Source organism: Grampus griseus, assembly GCF_964374135.1.
Source record: "Grampus griseus genome assembly, chromosome: 16".
Classification (NCBI taxonomy): domain Eukaryota; kingdom Metazoa; phylum Chordata; class Mammalia; order Artiodactyla; family Delphinidae; genus Grampus; species Grampus griseus.
The window spans coordinates 83,915,204-83,933,377 of NC_139010.1; the positions used below are offsets into that span (position 1 = coordinate 83,915,204).

At 41.4% G+C, this 18,174-nt stretch overlaps 1 protein-coding gene across 1 annotated transcript in view; it reads left to right on the top strand.

Annotated features, from left to right (window-relative positions):
* The window catches only part of GLRX3 (glutaredoxin 3), a 31,301-nt gene that overhangs the window by 3,159 nt on the left and 9,968 nt on the right, over positions 1 to 18,174 (top strand). The window contains 5 exon segments of the mRNA XM_082673839.1: positions 2,655 to 2,763; positions 10,803 to 10,877; positions 11,583 to 11,784; positions 16,652 to 16,824; positions 17,063 to 17,124. Of these exon segments, the coding sequence (XP_082529965.1) occupies positions 2,655 to 2,763; positions 10,803 to 10,877; positions 11,583 to 11,784; positions 16,652 to 16,824; positions 17,063 to 17,124 (621 nt within the window).

The following is an 18,174-nucleotide window of genomic DNA, read 5'->3' on the forward strand; positions in this document are numbered from 1 at the left end:
TTGGTTCCTTTTTTATTGCTGAGTGGTATTCCGTTGTGTTAATATACAGCAGTTTCTCCAGTTTGTGGACATTGGGTTACTTGCAGGTGTCGGCTGTTATGCACCAGGCTGCTGTGAACATTCCTGTGCAGTCGTTTCGTGGGCCTGTCTTCCTTCCCACCATCCCTTAGGCCCCAGAGGCCCCCCGCCACGCGGTGCAGAAGCTCTGCGAGAGGAGGCTGGAGTAGGCCGAGGCTCACGCGGGAGGCTTTGCAGGGCCAGGTAGCTCACTTCTGCCCTGCATCCCACTGGCCACAGCTCAGTTCCAGGGCCCCAGCCCGGGACACAAGCGAGACTGCGAGGTGTAGTCTAGCTGCATGCCCGAGAGGAAGAGGCAGCAGGGATTGGTGAAATACTTCCTCCATAGTCTCTACCCACCTACCCACATGTTGAAGCTCCTGCCTTCTGCTGCTGCACTTGGTACCCATGGAGTAGGGGCCCTGCCATGTGTCCTTTCCCACCTTAGGCGGCTCTGCCTTTAGAGCCTCCTGCTTTACTCTTGTGTGCCCCTGGGCAGCCCTCCTGTCTTCCTCGGTCCTGTCTGTGACCCCTGTCCTCCATTTTCCTTCGTTTCAGCACATGACCTTGTTTCCTACCTGGAAAACAGGACTTCCAGAAGCATCTTCCAGAGCTCTTCTTCGACTTGCCCCTCCCCCGACACCTACACATTTACTTGTAGCTTCACCCATTCTTGATTCCTTTGCTCTTGACCCGGAGGAGATTGTCCCTCTTCTCAAGGCGAATTCTTCTCTGCTCTCAGTTTCCCTCTCCTGCCGCCTTTGAGACCTTGAATCCTTAGCTGTCTCTCGTGTCTTCAGCCTCTCCCTCCCCATGTGCACTCTGTCCCCTCACAAAATAAACGATGAAAATTCTCTTGTATTGAAAAAAGCCCATTCCTTGATCCTGTCTTCATCCTTGCTCTCTCTCTGTTTACAGCCCAGTCTCTTACAGAGTAGGTTTCTAGCCGTCTCTGCTCCTCATCCTCAGTCCAGTGGTCTACACGCTGCTTCTGTCGTCCACTGGACTTAACTCTCACTGTTGCTGGTTGCCCTTCCTGCTGCATTTGATGATTGTCTCTCCTTCCTTCTTGACTTCTGGGAGACCCTAGAACCTTGCTGTGTGTCTTTTAGGTCCCTTCTCTGGTCTACCACCAGGGCTCCTTTGCCGCCATCTGTCCTAACTTAGTGTTGATGAGCCCCAGAGGCTCTGCCCTCGGCCTCCTCTTTATCCTCCTGCATGGATGAGCATGCTGCCGGCGCTGTTTCTTGATTCCCAGATCTGCAGATCAGGCATGGACTTCTTTCCTGAGCTCCAGACTATCACAGCCCACTAGACTTCCTTTCCTCTCAGGTTGGCAGCTTCTGTACTGTGATTCGTGGCTAGTGCTATCACTAGCCATCAGTCACTAAGCCAGGAACTTGCAGGTACTGAAATTTAGACTGTGCTCCAGTGCCACCAAATCCTGCCCCCAGCTCTCTGAAGTCCCCAGTGCCTCCCTCGGCTTCTGGCCCCCAACACTGCATGGTAGGCTCCTCCTTCTCTCAATACTTAGCTCACATGAGCCAAGTATTCTATTCCTTTCCTTGCGCAAGGTTAGTTGTCCTTTGTTTCCTTTCTCCGTGTAACATATTTTTCAATGTATTTTCTTTCTGGGTTTTCAGATTTTTTTGTAGTCAAGGGGGATTATATTTGAATTTGGAATTCTGTAAAACTGAAGTGTTTTTCAGTTGGGTATGAGGATAGAATTAAATATATCTTTGCCAAGATAATTTTATATGAAAATAGTTGATAGGTACATACTGAGATTCTTGAGAATTTCATTGACAATTTATTAATTGCTGTTCTGTCATCGATTTTTAGAAAATCTTCTGTAGCATAATAAAAGTATGTGAAAAGCAGCTCCCTTTTTTTCCCTTTGTTTTCTGCTTATATACCTTCATTTGCAACATTTTTTTTTTTTTGGTGCTACGCGAGCCTCTCACTGTTGTGGCCTCTCCCGTTGCGGAGCACAGGCTCCGGACGCGCAGGCTCAGCGGCCATGGCTTACGGGCCCAGCCGCTCCGCGGCATGTGGGATCTTCCCGGACCGGGGCATGAACCCGCGTCCCCTGCATCGGCAGGCGGACTCTCAACCACTGCGCCACCAGGGAAGCCCTGCAACATTTTATTTCTATTCCTATGGTCACTTCATCACAGTACCATGTCTAAAAAGTAAATACTAACATGAGTAGTAGTAACGCATATGCAGTCATTTTTCACAAACGTTGTGCCTTGACTACAGAAATCTAGTTTCCATCTTTCTTTCCTAAGGGTCTCAAAATAGAGTTAATTTACGTGGCTAGTAGTTGAGGTGGATGAATATTCAGAACCACTTCATGTGAGCTAAGTATTGACTCAAGAAATATCATTAACTTGGAAATTCATCCAAAAGATTCTCAAGACCTTGCAAGTTGTTATATTTCTGTCTGTGTTTAATATAACAAGATTCTAGCAGTACAAAAACAATTCAGGCGGTCCTTGTACAGGTTTCTTTGCTAATAGAATTTGATCTGCATCAGTATTTGCTTATTTCTAAAGCTACTGTATTTTTAAAAACTGCATTTTATGGATTTACAGGTCCCTCCTTGTAGTCCATTTCTGGGCACCATGGGCTCCACAGTGTGGTCAGATGAACGACGTCATGGCAGAGCTAGCCAGAGAACACCCCCAGGTTTCATTTGTGAAGGTACTGTATTTTCAGTGTCATGTCTTTTAAGAATTTAATTCTGATTTATGGGTTAGACTACATTTTATTAACATATAAGGGAGGACTGGTGTGGGATTCCTCATGTTCATAGCTGGTGTTGGGATCACAGTAGATTATTCTTAAACATCTTAAAATGTTTTTGCATTTTTCAAGTACCGAGTGGTGTAAAACTCACCACACTTTCCCTGACACATGCTTGGTTGGGAGGACAGGATGGCAGTTGGGGGAGTGTCTACGTGGGCAAAAAGCAGATGAGATCATTCATTTTGGGGAGTTGTGGTTTTAATATAGTAAAGGTAGTAACAAGACTTACTTCATTGAAAAGCTAGGTGTGACATGGAAAGTGATTCAAGAAAGAGTGTGTGAAGGCCGCTGTAGGGACCGGGGCAGTAGGAGGAGGTTGCTGTCGGGACCGGGGAGGTGCAGACCTGCAGGAGAAACTGAGTTCTTCTGACCTGCCAGGAAGCGGAGGAAAAGGAAGCCAGTCTGTCCCTTGCTGCCTTTGTTTTTTTACCCTGTTGTGCATGCTCTGCATTCCTGGTATCTTTCTTGGGTAGAGACAGTACTAGGAAAGTGAGAGTTGTGACTGGATTAGCTCACTAGGTTTAAGCACATTTAACATTATCAATCAGGACTTAGTACTCATTTAAGCAGCAGGGCCAAAATAAGAACTGAATATCTTAGAAATGAAATTTTGGGAAGGGAGAAAGCTGAATCCTTAGTATTTAAAAAAGCAGACAGGAAACCAAAGCTTTATTTTTATTTTTTAAAAATAAATTTATTTATTTATTTTTGGCTGTATTGGGTCTTTGCTGCTACGTGCAGGCTTTCCTCTCGTGGCGAGCAGGGGCTACTCTTCGTTGCGGTGCATAGGCTTCTCGTTGCGGTGGCTTCTCTTGTTGCGGAGCACGGGCTCTAGGCGTGTGGGCTTCGGTAGTTGTGGCACGCGGGGCTCAGTAGTTGTGGCTCGCGGGCTCTAGAGCGCAGGCTCAGTAGTTGTGGCGCGTGGGCTTAGTTGCTCTGCGGCATGTGGGATCTTCCCGGACCAGGGCTCGAACCAGTGTCCCCTGGATTGGCAGGCGGATTCTTAATCACTGTGCCACCAGGGAAGCCCAAAGCCTTATTTTTTAAAACCAGGGTTTGTGAGTTCAGAGGATATGTTGGCAAGTATTCCTGTATATGGGGTTAAAAGTGACATCAACTGTATTGCTTGTATGCCGCTTTTTATGTAAACTGAAGACCCAGAATTCCAACATACTAATCCATTTGTATAGTGAGTGATACAATTTTCAGACAGTTTCTATATAAATAAGTGTGCTTTGAATAGGTATTGCACTTAGATGGTTCAGAAATCAAAACAGTATACAAAGATGTACTTTGAGAAGGTCCGCCCCACTCCTTCCCCTGTCAGCCCTGTTGTCCCATCCCGTAAGTAGCTGCTTGTATTAATTTTGCATGAATCCTTCCAGTGTTTCTTTATGCAGATAGAGCAAGTATGAATATAACGGTTAGCTTTTTAAAATTTAAGGACTTATTTAAAATTCCAATGAAATGTGTAATGAAACCTTAGAATGTAACCCTAAAATGTTCAATATAAATAATGGAAGGGAACATTAAAACTGCATGTTTGGTCAGTGATAAAAGATAATGATTACAAGTGAAATGAATGATTAAACATTCAATCATAAGATTAATCAAGATGATGTTAATTGTTGTAAGTCTGCTTTTATGTGTATAATGTTACTGGTTTAAGTAGCACATTGTTCTTAGGTGCCATTTGAATGATTTATTTAAAGTGACTATAGAATTACTTCTCACATTGGTACCAAACTTGGCAGTGAGACTTTAAGTTGTTCAAGTGCTTAAGTGTCTCAGCACGCCAAGGGTTGGGAAGCCCTTATCTGTTGGGGATACCTGAACCCAACTGCACCTGCCATTCACGGAGAGGGTGACAGGGCTAGGTGGGTAGTTTGCCCAGGTCGTTACTTTCTGCAAATTCATTCTGTGGCATAGTTTTTCTTGCTTAGACATCCTCAAAGGTAAAGATCATGTGCGTGGAATTTGGAAGGTAGGTACTTTTAAAGGCCACAGTACTGAACAGTAGTCAGCCCAGGAGAGGTAAAATATTTGAGAGCTCTCTTGGCATTTCCCAGTAAGAGAGGCATGTGGTTCATTTCAAAACAGCTTTCTCAGTGAGAACTTTGTGAAACTTCTAGGGTATAGAATTGATGTTCTACCACCCTCTGTTTCTTTTGATTTCTTGGTCTTTTTTTTTTTTTTTTTAAATGACAGCCATCATTCAGCATTTTTGACTTTGACGTATAAGAGGTTAGTTCATTCTATGACTTAGATTTACAGAATCATTATATAGATGGTTTTAATCACAGTTTGTGATCATCAACAATTCCTTATTTTGTAGAAGATGGTAAAATAATACCGGAGAAAAGCTAGGATACATTTTTGGTCCCAGTAGTTTGTGCTCATTGGAATAGGTTGCTGAAAGGCAAGATTTTCACACGTATTGCATCTGAATCCCTTCACTTCCTGGACTGATGATATGGTAATAAAGTACCTGTGCTCCTTCCTGGTGCCATGTTTAGGCCGTGTGCTGGTTGCACTCACCTGCATCGGCTGCCACGTCCAGTCAGGTCCTGGGGCTGTGTCCCACCCTGATGTTCTCACACCTTCAGGGGCTTGGAGGAGATCCATGAGTTATTCCTGTTGCTGGAAGTCTCACAGAAACCTTCGTTTGTTCAGAATAAAATTAACCAGCTAATTAAAATATCAAGTGCCGTTGCTTTTCAAATTATGTAAAGTCAGTTTGTTAGCATTTAAAATGGGAATACGTGTTTATCATTAAATCAAATTGTTTGGTAGATAGACTATTTCAGGATAGTTTCTGGTAGGGGGTGAGAAGGAGGAAGAATAGTATTGGGTCATGAAATTGGGTACCACTAGTCATATTCATGGTCCAAGTCAAATCCATCTTTTTTTTTTTTTTTTTTTTGGCGGTACGCGGGCCTCTCACTGTTGTGGCCTCTCCCGTTGCGGAGCACAGGCTCCGGACGCGCAGGCTTAGCGGCCATGGCTCACGGGCCAAGCCGCTCCGCAGCCTGTGGGATCTTCCCAGACCGGGGCACGAACCCATGTCCCCTGCATCGGCAGGCGGACTCTCAACCACTGCGCCACCAGGGAAGCCCTCAAATCCATCTTTTAATAGGAGTGGCAATTTATTTTTAAAATTTTGTAGTTGATTTTATTATTTTATTTTTTAAGTAAAGATTTTGTGTATTTAAGGTGTACAGCATGATGATTTAAATCAAATCCATTTTGTGTGAAGTCTTTCTTGTGTACCTCCATGGCTTTTTTTTTTCCCCCCCTCTTTCCTCTCTCTCCGAACTTAGTCTGTGCCATTGTTTGGACTGTTAGTCGGGGAATATCTTGTATCTTCATCTGCTCTGTCATTTTATTCCCGTTTTGTTGGCTTCTTGACTAGATGGTGGGATACTTGAGGTAGGGACCTTTACCTTACCATGTTTTTTTGTTGTTGTTTGTTCGTTTTTGTTTTTGTTTTAAATTGCTTTCCTTTGTGCAGGTGGAAGCAGAGAATACTGATCAGTTTATTCGGCATCTTAGAGAGCATGTGTAGGATTCCATTTTTTAGGAACTCTAAGATGTCTCTCAGATAATTCTAGTAGAATTGTTACATCTTAAAAATATCCTAGTTTTAATCGATGCTGTCTTGGTAATAAAATAATACCACAATTAACATAGTTTATTAGCTGTTACTGGGGTAAGTTTGGTAAAGTGTTAAAAAAAGTTATCAAAAATGTTAATTTAAATACTATTTTGAAATTTATATTTGACTATGACAAATAAAGAATTTGATTTTGAAAATTTTTCCTTTTGTATCTTGTCACAGGGCAGAAAGAAGCCCTGTAGGAGGTATGACAGAATGTCCCGGAATGTCAGGTGGTTTTGTTTGTTTGCTTGTTTTATTGAAATATAGCTGATTTATACTGGAATGTCGAGTTTCATCATTGTGGCCTTAACCTTGGAGGCTCATTGCCACCACTGGCAAGTAGTCATTCCCATTTTGGCTTAGGAATAGTGACCACTGTTAGTTCAATATTCTGTTCAAAATTTATTTCTTGAACACTTAATTATATGCCACACAGTATGCTAGTTGCTGGGAATGTGGAACAGTAAAGGTACAGACAGTAAATGGGTAACACATAGTACCAAGGAAGTTTCAGGTGGTAGTAAGTTCAGCAAAAGAAATGAATAGGCAGGTTATGAAAGGTGGGGACTTGGGTGGGTGGGGTGCTTTATTTAGGTTGGGCTGAAAAGGTGTATCTAATAAGTGAGAGTTAAAAAAATGAGAAGGTGGCAGTCATTGGAAGAGCTGGGAGAGAGCTTTTAGGTAGAGGCTTAGCAAGTGCAGACTTCAGAGGATCAGCAGTTGGCCAGTGGGGCTGGAGGACAGTGAAGGAGGAGAGGCCCTGACATGAAGTTGAGAGGTGGGCAAGGGCCGAGTGGCCTTGTGGGCAGTGGTCAAGTTTTGGTTTTATTCCAGCTACAGTGGAAGTGACATAGTCTGATTCCTAAGTCGATTACTGTGGCTGCCATGTGGAGAATGGTTTGAAGGGGGTAAGGGTGCAGCCTAGAAGCAGGTATACTAGTTAGGAGGCTATTTCACTGGGCCAGGTGAGAGATGCCTTGGACACTAGTGGGGAGAATGTTGAAGTAATGTCGTGGTCTGAGTCGGCTTGTATTTTGGAGGGGGGCACCCAAGGAGACCTGTTGATGGATTGGATGTCAGGAGTGAAGGAAATAAAATTCGTCAGGGTTGTCTCCTTTTTGATTCGAGCAAGTAGATGGCTTAAATGAGATAGGGATGCCCTGGGGAGGAACAGGTTTAGTGGGAGATACCCAGTAGGGATCTGAGTGCAGATGTCGAGTGTGTGGCTTGGAGGCGAGAGGAGCGGTCTGGCCTGGAGAGAACTTGGGTGGCAGTACCATATTGGTGCTCCTTAGAGCAGGGGGTTGTATGAGACCGCTCTGGGAAAATGAGTGTAGGTGAGAGAAGCAGACTCAGAACCAAGTCCTGGGATGTGTAGCCATGTAGTGGTTGGCCAGAGGTGAAGGAAGAAGCCAGGGATTCAGTCTGAGAGTTGGAGGAAAAGAAACCACAGAAAGCCAAGGGAAGGGTATCAGAGAAAGTGGGTGTGGTCATCCGTACTGAAAGGTCAGTAAAGTGAAGAAAAAAGGCATAACCATTGGATCTGGTGAAGTGGCAGCAGGGCCGCGGAGAGTGGAGTGAGGCTGGAGCCAGACTGCCTTGCTCCACCGCCCAGCGGTGGTGTGCTCTCGACCGTGTTACCTAGCCTCTTGAAGTTCCAGTTTCTTCCTTAAGATAGTACCTACTGTGACGGTTAAGTGAACTCAGTGCCTGAACGTACTTAGAACGGTGTTAGCCATTATCATCACGATGGTCAGTGGTGACCCTGGTAAATTGAAGGAGATGATGCAGAATTCCCTTCCTCTGGACTCATCTTGCTTTAGTAACACCTCCCTGCCCTCCTCCCCCTTCTCCACAGACACAAAGCACGCTGCGTGGGGAAGGGTCCACGTTTGAGATTCACGGTATAGGAAGCACGTGGTTCCCCCAAAGGCCTTCCGGCTGGGAATCCATTCTGGAAGTATTCGTGTCTGTTTTGTCCTGAAGTCATGTATAAGTCCTATCTTTGAAATTTGACTATTTCTTGTTTGATTGTTTTAGTAGAAAAGTTAACCTAGTATAGTGAAAAAAGCACAGGCTTTGTAGTCAAACAAACATGCGTTTGTTTCTCAGTCCTGCTGCTTATTAACTGTGTCTGGAGTGACCTCTTTACCTGGCTCCCTGTGAAGCTGAGATGATTACATGCCCCATACTTCCCAGGCTGTGACAGGTCTAGGTGCTCTCATGTAAAGGCATGTCGTGGTTTATGGCACAGAGCAGGCCTCCAAGGAAGGTATTAGCTCTTATTGGCCATCTTTGGTCTCTTCGGAATGCAGAAGAAAATTAAAATTAAAAATTTTTAGTATTTATACATTTATCTTCTGCTTCCATTGTTATTAACGGTTATGTTGTCTTACATCCAACGGAAGTATTTCTAAAGAGTTTTAGTGTTGTGAAGGTTTCGGACTTCAGGTGCCCTTGATATTCTGGGGAACGGCTTTGCCTTTAATGGTGCTCCTGGCCCAGGCTCAGGAGGATTTGCCTGTCACCGTTGCCTGTGTCTTATTAAGATCTCGTCTTCTGGGAGCTCATTTAAGGGAGGCACGTGTAGCGATCCTCCTGGCTTCAGCAGGAATTTCAAGAGCATCGTTTGCTTCCCAGAAGAGTTGTCAGTAAGGGACCCTACTGGAAACCAGCGGGAATGTGAGAAGAGATCAAGTTTCAAAAGCATATAGGAATTTGATTGTATGAGTCAGGATGCTGCTTGTTTTGTTCTGGTTTAAAACTCTATTATCTTGTTTCTACTTAGTGTTACCTGGTTTTTGATTTGTATTACTTTTCTGTTAGAATCCAGGAGTGCCAACGATGGGGATCTTCACTGAGCCTGGCCCAGTCAGTGCCCAGTGTGTGGTGGGCACTCACCAGATGTTAGCCGAAAGACAGACAGTGATGCGCTGCCTTTGTCATCACCTTTGTGCTCTTCTTTGGTCTGAGTGTGGAACTGTATGAAGGAATATGGCACAGAAGTTTCTTATATCTTAGAAAGAGTCTCTTCTAAATAGCTGTCTCCAAGTGCTTTACCTTCTCTTTGTTCTTTTTTCAGTTTTATTGTACATTTGACATCGACTTTAAAATGTATATAATTTTTCACGATGGAGAATGAAAATAATTTAAAATATTGTTTCGAAAGGGCGTTGTAAAGAAACGAGAATTAAGGTGATAAGAGAGCACCCAAGGGTGCATGGGCTGGAGACACACGCCAAAGACAGACGGCTGCTTCCCGCTTTGTCACTGCCGCCCGTTTGATGGGCTAGGGCTCCAGACAAAAATAGTGTCTCCAGCCCGGTGGGGGTCTTTCACTCCTGAAAGAATGCAGTGTATATAGTTTAAACTCTTTAGCAGTAGAATTTATCAATAAATTTTATTTCCTACAGGTGTAGTGTGAATTTAGATTTTTATTGGTTTTCAGAGTTTATATTACATTGACAGTCCCCTGAGGGAAAGATACAATGTATCTCAGTCTTTCTCGAAGTATACAGTTTAGAAAGTCCAAGTAAAAAGCTTGAGGTAATTGTGTTTTAATTGTTTAGAAAGGGCGTTACTAAATACTGTTTAAGCTTATGTATCAGATACCACATCAGATCTTGTTGAAGGGCTTCAAGGAAATTGTCGAATACAGTGTGGTCATCTTATTTAAAATGCATTTAAATGTATGAATAGACCCAGAAGCAAGTAACCTAGCAAGGTATCTGCTTTGGGTCCAACAGCCTTGCAGGAGTTAAAAGTAAAATTTATCAGACATCAATAGTTTATTGAAGAAATACTCCTTTTTGCTTCATAATTTGCAGAAGGCTGGAACTGTCAGTCATGATGTACTGCCTCTTGAAATTAGTCAATAGAGCAAACAGCAAGAATTGCTGTGGGCAGAAAATAAGCACTGTAATCATGACATAAATGGGGTCAGTGATTTATGGATTTCAATATAGTCGTAGCTGCATATGATTGAAAATTTACTAGGTCACTAGTGCACCAAAAATTTTATTCACAGCCTCCAGGCATCTTTTGAAATGTGCAACAAAATAAAAACCTCTGAACCTGTTTTGATACTGCAAACTCAGTGGATGACATGCCAGCCCAGTGAGTCTCATTTAAATGTAAATGTGTCATAAACTTTTGTACCATACTCTTTAAAAAACATCAATTACTTGAAGGGATAATGCATGTGAAACTGATTTACATATTGAAGTAGTAAAAAAGGATCTTTTTATAATCACGCTTAAATTCTTTTATTTTAAAGTTGGAAGCTGAAGCTGTTCCTGAAGTATCTGAAAAATATGAAATTAGTTCTGTTCCCACCTTTCTGTTTTTCAAGGTAAGGATAAGATGGCAGAAGAGGTCGTCTGCCTGCAGTGGGCCACGGGCTGTCTGTGCTGGTTCCTTTGCCCTCTCCCCTGCTCCCTAAACATTAGGCATTTGCTTGCTCCTGGCTTTGCCCTTCTTGTAGTCTCATCGTTTACTTGGCCTTAGGGGTCCTGGAAAAGGGGCATGGACTGTGGAGGTCCAGCCACCAGGATTGGAGAAAAATTCTAGATACATGGTTGTAAACCCAGCATGTTCCCTGAGTTGGGTCAGAAGTTGGTTGTTTGGGGCATGTGCCTGGACGTAATGAAACATCTGGCTGGTTCTGGTTCGATTAATGACTCCTTTAGGAAGTGGGTGCAAATCAGTGCTTCAGGGTACCTCTGGGTGTTAGCATGGTCCCCCAGGTACCTCATTTATACTTAAGAGTAGATTTGATCCCAGCGAGGGTGGGGAAATCCTTTCTGACCTGGTTTGAGAAGTAGTGCCGTTTTCCTAGTATGTTCCTAAAAAGAAAGAAGAAAATTATTTATTTCTAAAATTGAGATGCATAGCAGGTAATCTGTAATCAGAGTTTAAAAAACTTTTCCAGTGATGATGTTGACCTCTTTAAAAACTGGCTAGAGCTATGGATTTGTGCTCGTTGTAATTTTAGAGCCTGAAATATAGAGATGCTGAAGAAATGCACACATACTCTAAATGACTTTTTTAACTTTAGAATTCTCAGAAAATGGACCGATTAGATGGTGCCCATGCCCCAGAGTTGACTAAAAAGGTTCAACGACATGCGTCTAGCGGCTCCTTCCCACCCAGTGGTAATGAGCAACCGAAGGAAGACCTCAGCCTTCGCCTGAAGAAGTTAACTCACGCTGCCCGCTGCATGTTGTTCATGAAGGGAACTCCTCAGGAGCCGCGCTGCGGTAAGGGGCTGCTCGGAGGATACTCACCGGGAGGGGCGCAGTTGAGGCGGTGCGCTCTGTGCAGGCTGCGCCATATATCTGATACTTGTGTTCAGACACCCTTAGAAGAGTGGGACACGTTATAACTCCCAGGAGATTCTATAATCAGGTGTGAGAACTCGTTTGCAATGTAGACTTGGAGAATGTTGGAACCAAAAGGCATCTTGGAAATCATCTGATTCAAAATCTTTGTTGTCTACTACCTAAGTCCCAGTGAAGGTGACTTGCTCGGGTCACTGGGTAGCAGAGTTGGGATTAGGTTCCGGCTGCCAGACTGCTGTCTCCATTAATGGGCTTTTGGGCTGTTCAGTTAATTTTGCTCTTAACACTTACCTCTCTTTCTTGGCAGCCTCCTTTTATTCACATAGTCCAGATTCAGCAGTTTGAAAATGTACAGAATTGCAGTAGTGTTCCTGTGTCTACCCGGTGTACTTCTGTTTTCTCTCAACGTCTCATGACTGTATTATTCACCATTGATGTCAATTCCAATTTGTAGCTGCTCATAATTTAAAGATTCCCACTTCTGTGGCTTATAGTCACTCTTATTGTCTTACCACAGGTATGCTTGGAATTTTGTCCTTGAGTAAGTCTCAGAGTTATTTGGCCCCTCTGGTATTGGGGTTACGTTGTTTTCTTTTTACTGTGCCTTGTACAACATTATTATGCTGCATAATGGAGCATTTAATGCCTTTTGGTGATGCATGTTTGTTTCAACTGCACAGGAGGGATTTATTAAGACAGGTGGCAGGAAAGTTGAGTGTGTTATTGATGTGATTACGGCATGGCCAGTGTGACTTTACAATATAGCCAAGCTTCCAATATAAAGTTAATTGTAAATTCTTCCCTGTATAGTTAGCAAATTACATATTAAAGTATGAAACAGTCTAGTTGTAAACGTAAAGTTTCATGATGAATTCTGTCTTAGGAAGATAAAGAAATGGTTCCTTTTTCTTTCAGTTATGCTTGAAAATTTTCCTTGCCAGTATTTCCATGTCAGATGCCTGCTGTTTGTGTATTGAAAGGCTAACTTAGTCTATACTAGAGTTAACCAAAGATAGCAACAGATAGTCTCTGTGTTTTGGTTGTTGGTTTTTAATGGATGTTGCAGCTGGTTCAATTTCTCCCATCAGGCATGAAAATCACTTCTGGTACTTTATGTGGTGACCTAATAACAGGGACTTAAATCAGTCCAGTGGATTTTATTTAATGCCTTCATTGAAGCCTGAAGTGCTGTAGAACTGGTTGTAAGATGTGGAGGAACCGGTGAGACAGGTTATACACAGGAAACCTACAGTAAAACCAGTAGAGTATTATTTCCTTTGGGAATGAACAGTAGTGTTCTCTTAATCGTTTCTGAATAATAACCTAATGAAATTGGCAGCTGGTAAAAACTGAAGCTTAGGGAAGGTATTCTGAGGCAGCAGAGGGGAAGGTGATAGATAACACTGGAAAGCCTAGCAGACTAGATGTCACGACAGGTGAGCTGCAGTCCTAACTGCCCCTATGCCTGCCACCTGCCTTGATAACTTGAGGTACAAATCAGTTACTTTCCGTGTGACTTCACTTCTTCTTTGGGTGTTGGGGGTTGGAGCCAGTCTTGGAGAGCCTTTTCAATTCAGATGTTATATGATTATTCAAATAAATTAGAATTATACTTAGAAATAATCATTTTTCTGCTTACCTTTTCATTAGACTGGATTTATGATGTATTTCTAGTCATTTTTATATTAACCGTCTGAGTGACATTTGGAAGACTGTACAAATAACGAGGTAGAATAAAAAAGAAACTTTGAAACATTTCAGAGCAATAGGAAAAAACGCTGTATTATAGACATTTAGATAAATACTTGGGGAATTAAAAAATATTTTGATACATATTATAAACAGTTTCATTCCGTACAAGTACTTATTTTATTGTTTATAATTTTTATAACTACACTTTAATAGGCTTTTCTGTTTCCCAGTATTTTGGTTTCTGTTACATCATGTCTTTCTATCACATGTAGTAAATAGATTATTTTAGAGTTTTGGTATTCTTTGAAAAAACATCTACTTAAGGATTAATTGGGAGTCTTTTATTGTGACTGTGCCCTGCTGCTTCCTTCACTGATGCTGCTCTGATTCTGTTTGTCCTTTTCTGTGTGCACTGCTACACAAACTGCCTTTATCTTCAAACTGTTCTTTTACAGGAATGTACACGACTTTCACCCTCTTCCTTTCTGAGCCTGTTTAGTGGACAATTGTTTTTGCTTTTCTGGTGGTATGTTAGAGATGAGGCGTAGGCAGAGCCTCCTTTATAAAAGAATGGCCATCAGTGCTTACGAGCTCAAGTGGCTGGTATTTCCATATTTTGCACAGCATTCACTTTGAAAGCACTACCGTCAGTAACATGCATTACTCCCTTTGGACGCCCGTTGTGGAGTAGAGCTACACTTGATTTTTCATTAGTGGGCCCCCACCTTGCTTTCGGTTAATCAGAAAAACGTGAATGAATAACATTTAAATTTTGCATCAAGGAGACCTTGAAAGCCGTTTCGGGGTCTGCCCTGGAATCTACTTGGACTCAGCCGAGCCCCTGCACATTGCACATCTCTGTCTTCTCGACCTTCACTTTTGGGCTCTACCTAGAGAATGGTATGGTGTATTAGGAGCCTGACATGTTGATAGGGTCTCAGTCGTCAAAGAATTAGATTATCCTTATTCTGTGCTGCTCAGGAGGACAGGAAAGAGAGGGCTCTCATGTTTTAGGATGATTTTCAAGAAGAGCTGAGATGTACATCTTTTTAAACAGAATGATAAATCCTTCAACATGCAGGTTAATCAAGTTATTTGGGAATTCTTGTATCTATTTCTACTAACAAAGCTTTTAGCAAAGCAAAAGGTATTTGAACCACAGTGCGAAAATTTCTCCTGCAGTGAGAGTCATCTAACTGTTTTACTTTTTAAATCAGACACAAAAACATTGCAGGTTCCACAGTGTTCTTAGGGTCTCGTTGTTGTTACGTAGTGGGACAGTTAGGCTCCTTATTCATGTCTTCTGTCATGAGCAGAAATGATTGTGGGTAGAAATGGTGGTTCTGGGACAGTTAAACGTGGTTTTTCTACTTTTAAATATTTTTATTGCATGCATGAATTTTTCCTAAAAAAAGTGGGTGTAAACATTTTGTTATTAGAATAAAGCCTTCTCACTATTTTATCCTTAAGCATAACATTCCAGTCTGCCTCTTTAACCCTTAAAAATGCAACTCTACCAATCAGTCTTTCTGGTCTGCATGTAATTGCCTAAAGCAAAAATAAAGCTTTTTCTCAGCCAGTTACAGTAGAAGTGAGTTAATATATTGGCAACAGAATAACTATCAGCAATCAGCCGTTAGCTGTTTACTAATGAACTCCCAGATGAATGAAAAATTTCAGAATCAGTGTTTTACTTCGGGCTGTACATGAACTTAACACTTCAGTTGTAGGAAAAGCAACTTATGTGCTATACAAATAAATACTGGTACTTCATCTCAATGAACGGCAGATCTAAAAATGTCTGGAGCCAGTAATAGATCCGTGTTTTAATAGTAAAAGTGCTTTTTGCAGGACATCAGGTAAAGCCTCTTCATACAGTTAATTTTATACTGAATTTCGTGGTTTGATTTTATTTAAAAATAATTGCAGATGCTGTTAAATCTTCCAGGAATTTTGAATCTGAAGGTTATTTTCCAGCGGATTACGACTGTTTGAAAAGAAGAATGATGGAATGTGAAAGAGTAGAGTACAGAGTATTGAAAAACAATGGGGAAGAATGAGCTTATAGAAAGAAAAATACTCTCTTTTCAGACAAGACTAATAGGTTTATAAAAGACTGATATTCACACTCTTATTCTTCAGTACTAATGTCATAATAAGAAAATGATGTCAAAAAAGTACAGAACAAAAAAAAGTATAATCAAATCATGGAACATAAGATTGTCACTACAGTGAGGTAAAAAAAAAAAATCACATTACATACTTTGGGGAATATAAATAGTTTTAGAAAAGAAACTGTCAAGTTATGACACCAGATGAGAAAGGATACCAGCAGTCTACTGACAGTTCATGTATAACAACAGAGAAGATAGCTCTGAAATTCAATGTGCTATATCCATTCTAGACTAAAAGAGAACACACTGCTTCTTGATTTTTAATTTATTCTGTTTAGGGATGATGAAAATTGAGAACTATTGAAATGGGTACACAGGAAGTAGTAAAAGGGCAGTAGAAAGCAAACAGAATTGGGTTTCCAGGTATGGTCAAGTACTAGTTAAAAATAACAATTGTAGAGTTTTTTCCTCCACCCAGTGTTGATTCTCATAGATTCACAGAACAGCAGAGCTGGGAGGGACTGTCTGGGCATCCATGTCAGTCCCCTGATTGATGGGAAAGTGCAGGGGGGCAGAGGTGGCTGTCCAGGCCTGAACTGTGCCTCCCCTTGGTGAATGGAGCTGGTGCTGGGGCTTGAGGTCTCTGCTTTTTGGCCAGTACTGTTTTTCCTACAACAAAAATACCTAATATTGAAGAGGAACTTCGATAAATAAACATACTTTGTTTTTGTTTGTTTGTTTAAACTCATGATACTTTAAAAAGTTAAGCCATACCTGAGCATGTGATGTGGTTCAGCGTCAGAGAAGGGGTTCTTGGACTTTGCTTCCTCATTACATACTATTCAGCCATGCTAATTAAATCATTGATAAAATAGAGGCAGGCATCTATGTTCAGTAGATAACATGTAATCTGAATTAATTTAAAATTGTGTGTATTTGAGAGAGAAGTTAAGTTCTTGATTTTCTTTTTCTGTACGCAGGTTTCAGCAAGCAGATGGTGGAAATTCTTAACAAACATAATATTCAGTTTAGCAGCTTCGATATCTTCTCAGATGAAGAAGTTCGTCAGGGCCTCAAAACCTATTCCAATTGGCCCACCTATCCCCAGCTCTATGTTTCTGGAGAGCTCATAGGAGGACTTGATATAATTAAGGTTAGACTTGAGAAGACTAGACCTTATAGAGAATTTTCATATTTAAGCATACTTTTATAAGTGCTGTATTAAATCTAAAGTATGAATTTCTTAAGGTTCTACCTTTATGAATATGAATCTGAAATAAATACAAAGTATTTCTGATGAGATGATTCATTAATATTTTATATTATGGCATGAACAAGGAGATTTATGTTATAATAAATGTTTCTTAAACTTACATGTATGTTTATTTTAGGAGCTAGAAGCATCTAAAGAACTAGATACAATTTGCCCCAAAGCCCCCAAGTTAGAGGAAAGGTAAGCGTTTTAAAAGTTTCAGTCTGCTATTATTTTAAAAACATTTTTAAATTTTCAGTCTTTGCATTACTCTTTCTATGTAGAAATCAGAGATTTGCTTTTATATGCCAAAGTCATAATTGTGTCATTTGCAAACTAGTCATGCAGACTTGGGAAGGTCTGATTTGGATGGAGAAAATTTTGTACCGATTTAATGATTATGTGGAGGATAGTCTTTGTTTGATAGAAATGTCATTGTCACCATGGAACGACCAAATTTTAGTTCTCTCCATTTCGGAGCTGGGATCCAGTTGTCTTGGCGTTCAGGTTTTAGTAGCGGTTCCTGCTCACAGCCTAAAGCTGGCTTACTTGTGTTTTCTTCTGTTGCTGTCACTATCCTGGTAGAACGCTGTGAAAAGTGGTTGAGTGTGGAAAGCAGATGCTGTGCATGGAGTTCGTGTGTAAACACTTGGGGGAATTCTCACTGCCTTTCGAAGAACTGGTAATTTAAAAATTTGAGGAGATTTTAGAGCTGTAAAATCTCTTTTAGTTTTATGAAGGATCTCAATCTGCTTTCAGAGACTTTATCTTATAGAAAGTTTGGGCTTTGGCCAGTAGGAAGACTTAAAAGTTAGGATTTTAAATGTAATAAATATTAATTAATGTAGAGGATTAAAAAGCAATTTATTTTGAAATACAGCAGCATATCAGCCATTCCTAGTCGGGGCTTGACTTTGTAAGGTAAAACTTCCTGTTGTAATTTTCTTATCATTTAACATTTTGAGATTTTCTAAAAGTGTTTAATAATAAACACCTCATTTATCTGTTTCTGATTCATGAAGTAGTCCTCATAGTTTGCATATATGTCGAGCTGACCTTTAAGTGCCACATTTTCTCACATGATTGGCGCCTTTACTGCCTTGTGGGTAGAAAGTGCTGCCCCTGGTTCCTTTGATGCTCTGGTGTCTCCAGTTGGGTTTCTGCTGTGCGGCCTGGCGGCCATGGAGGCTGTGTGGCCTCAGAAGACTGCTGTGCTTTTTCTAATTTCTTTTTACAGATACACTTGTATTT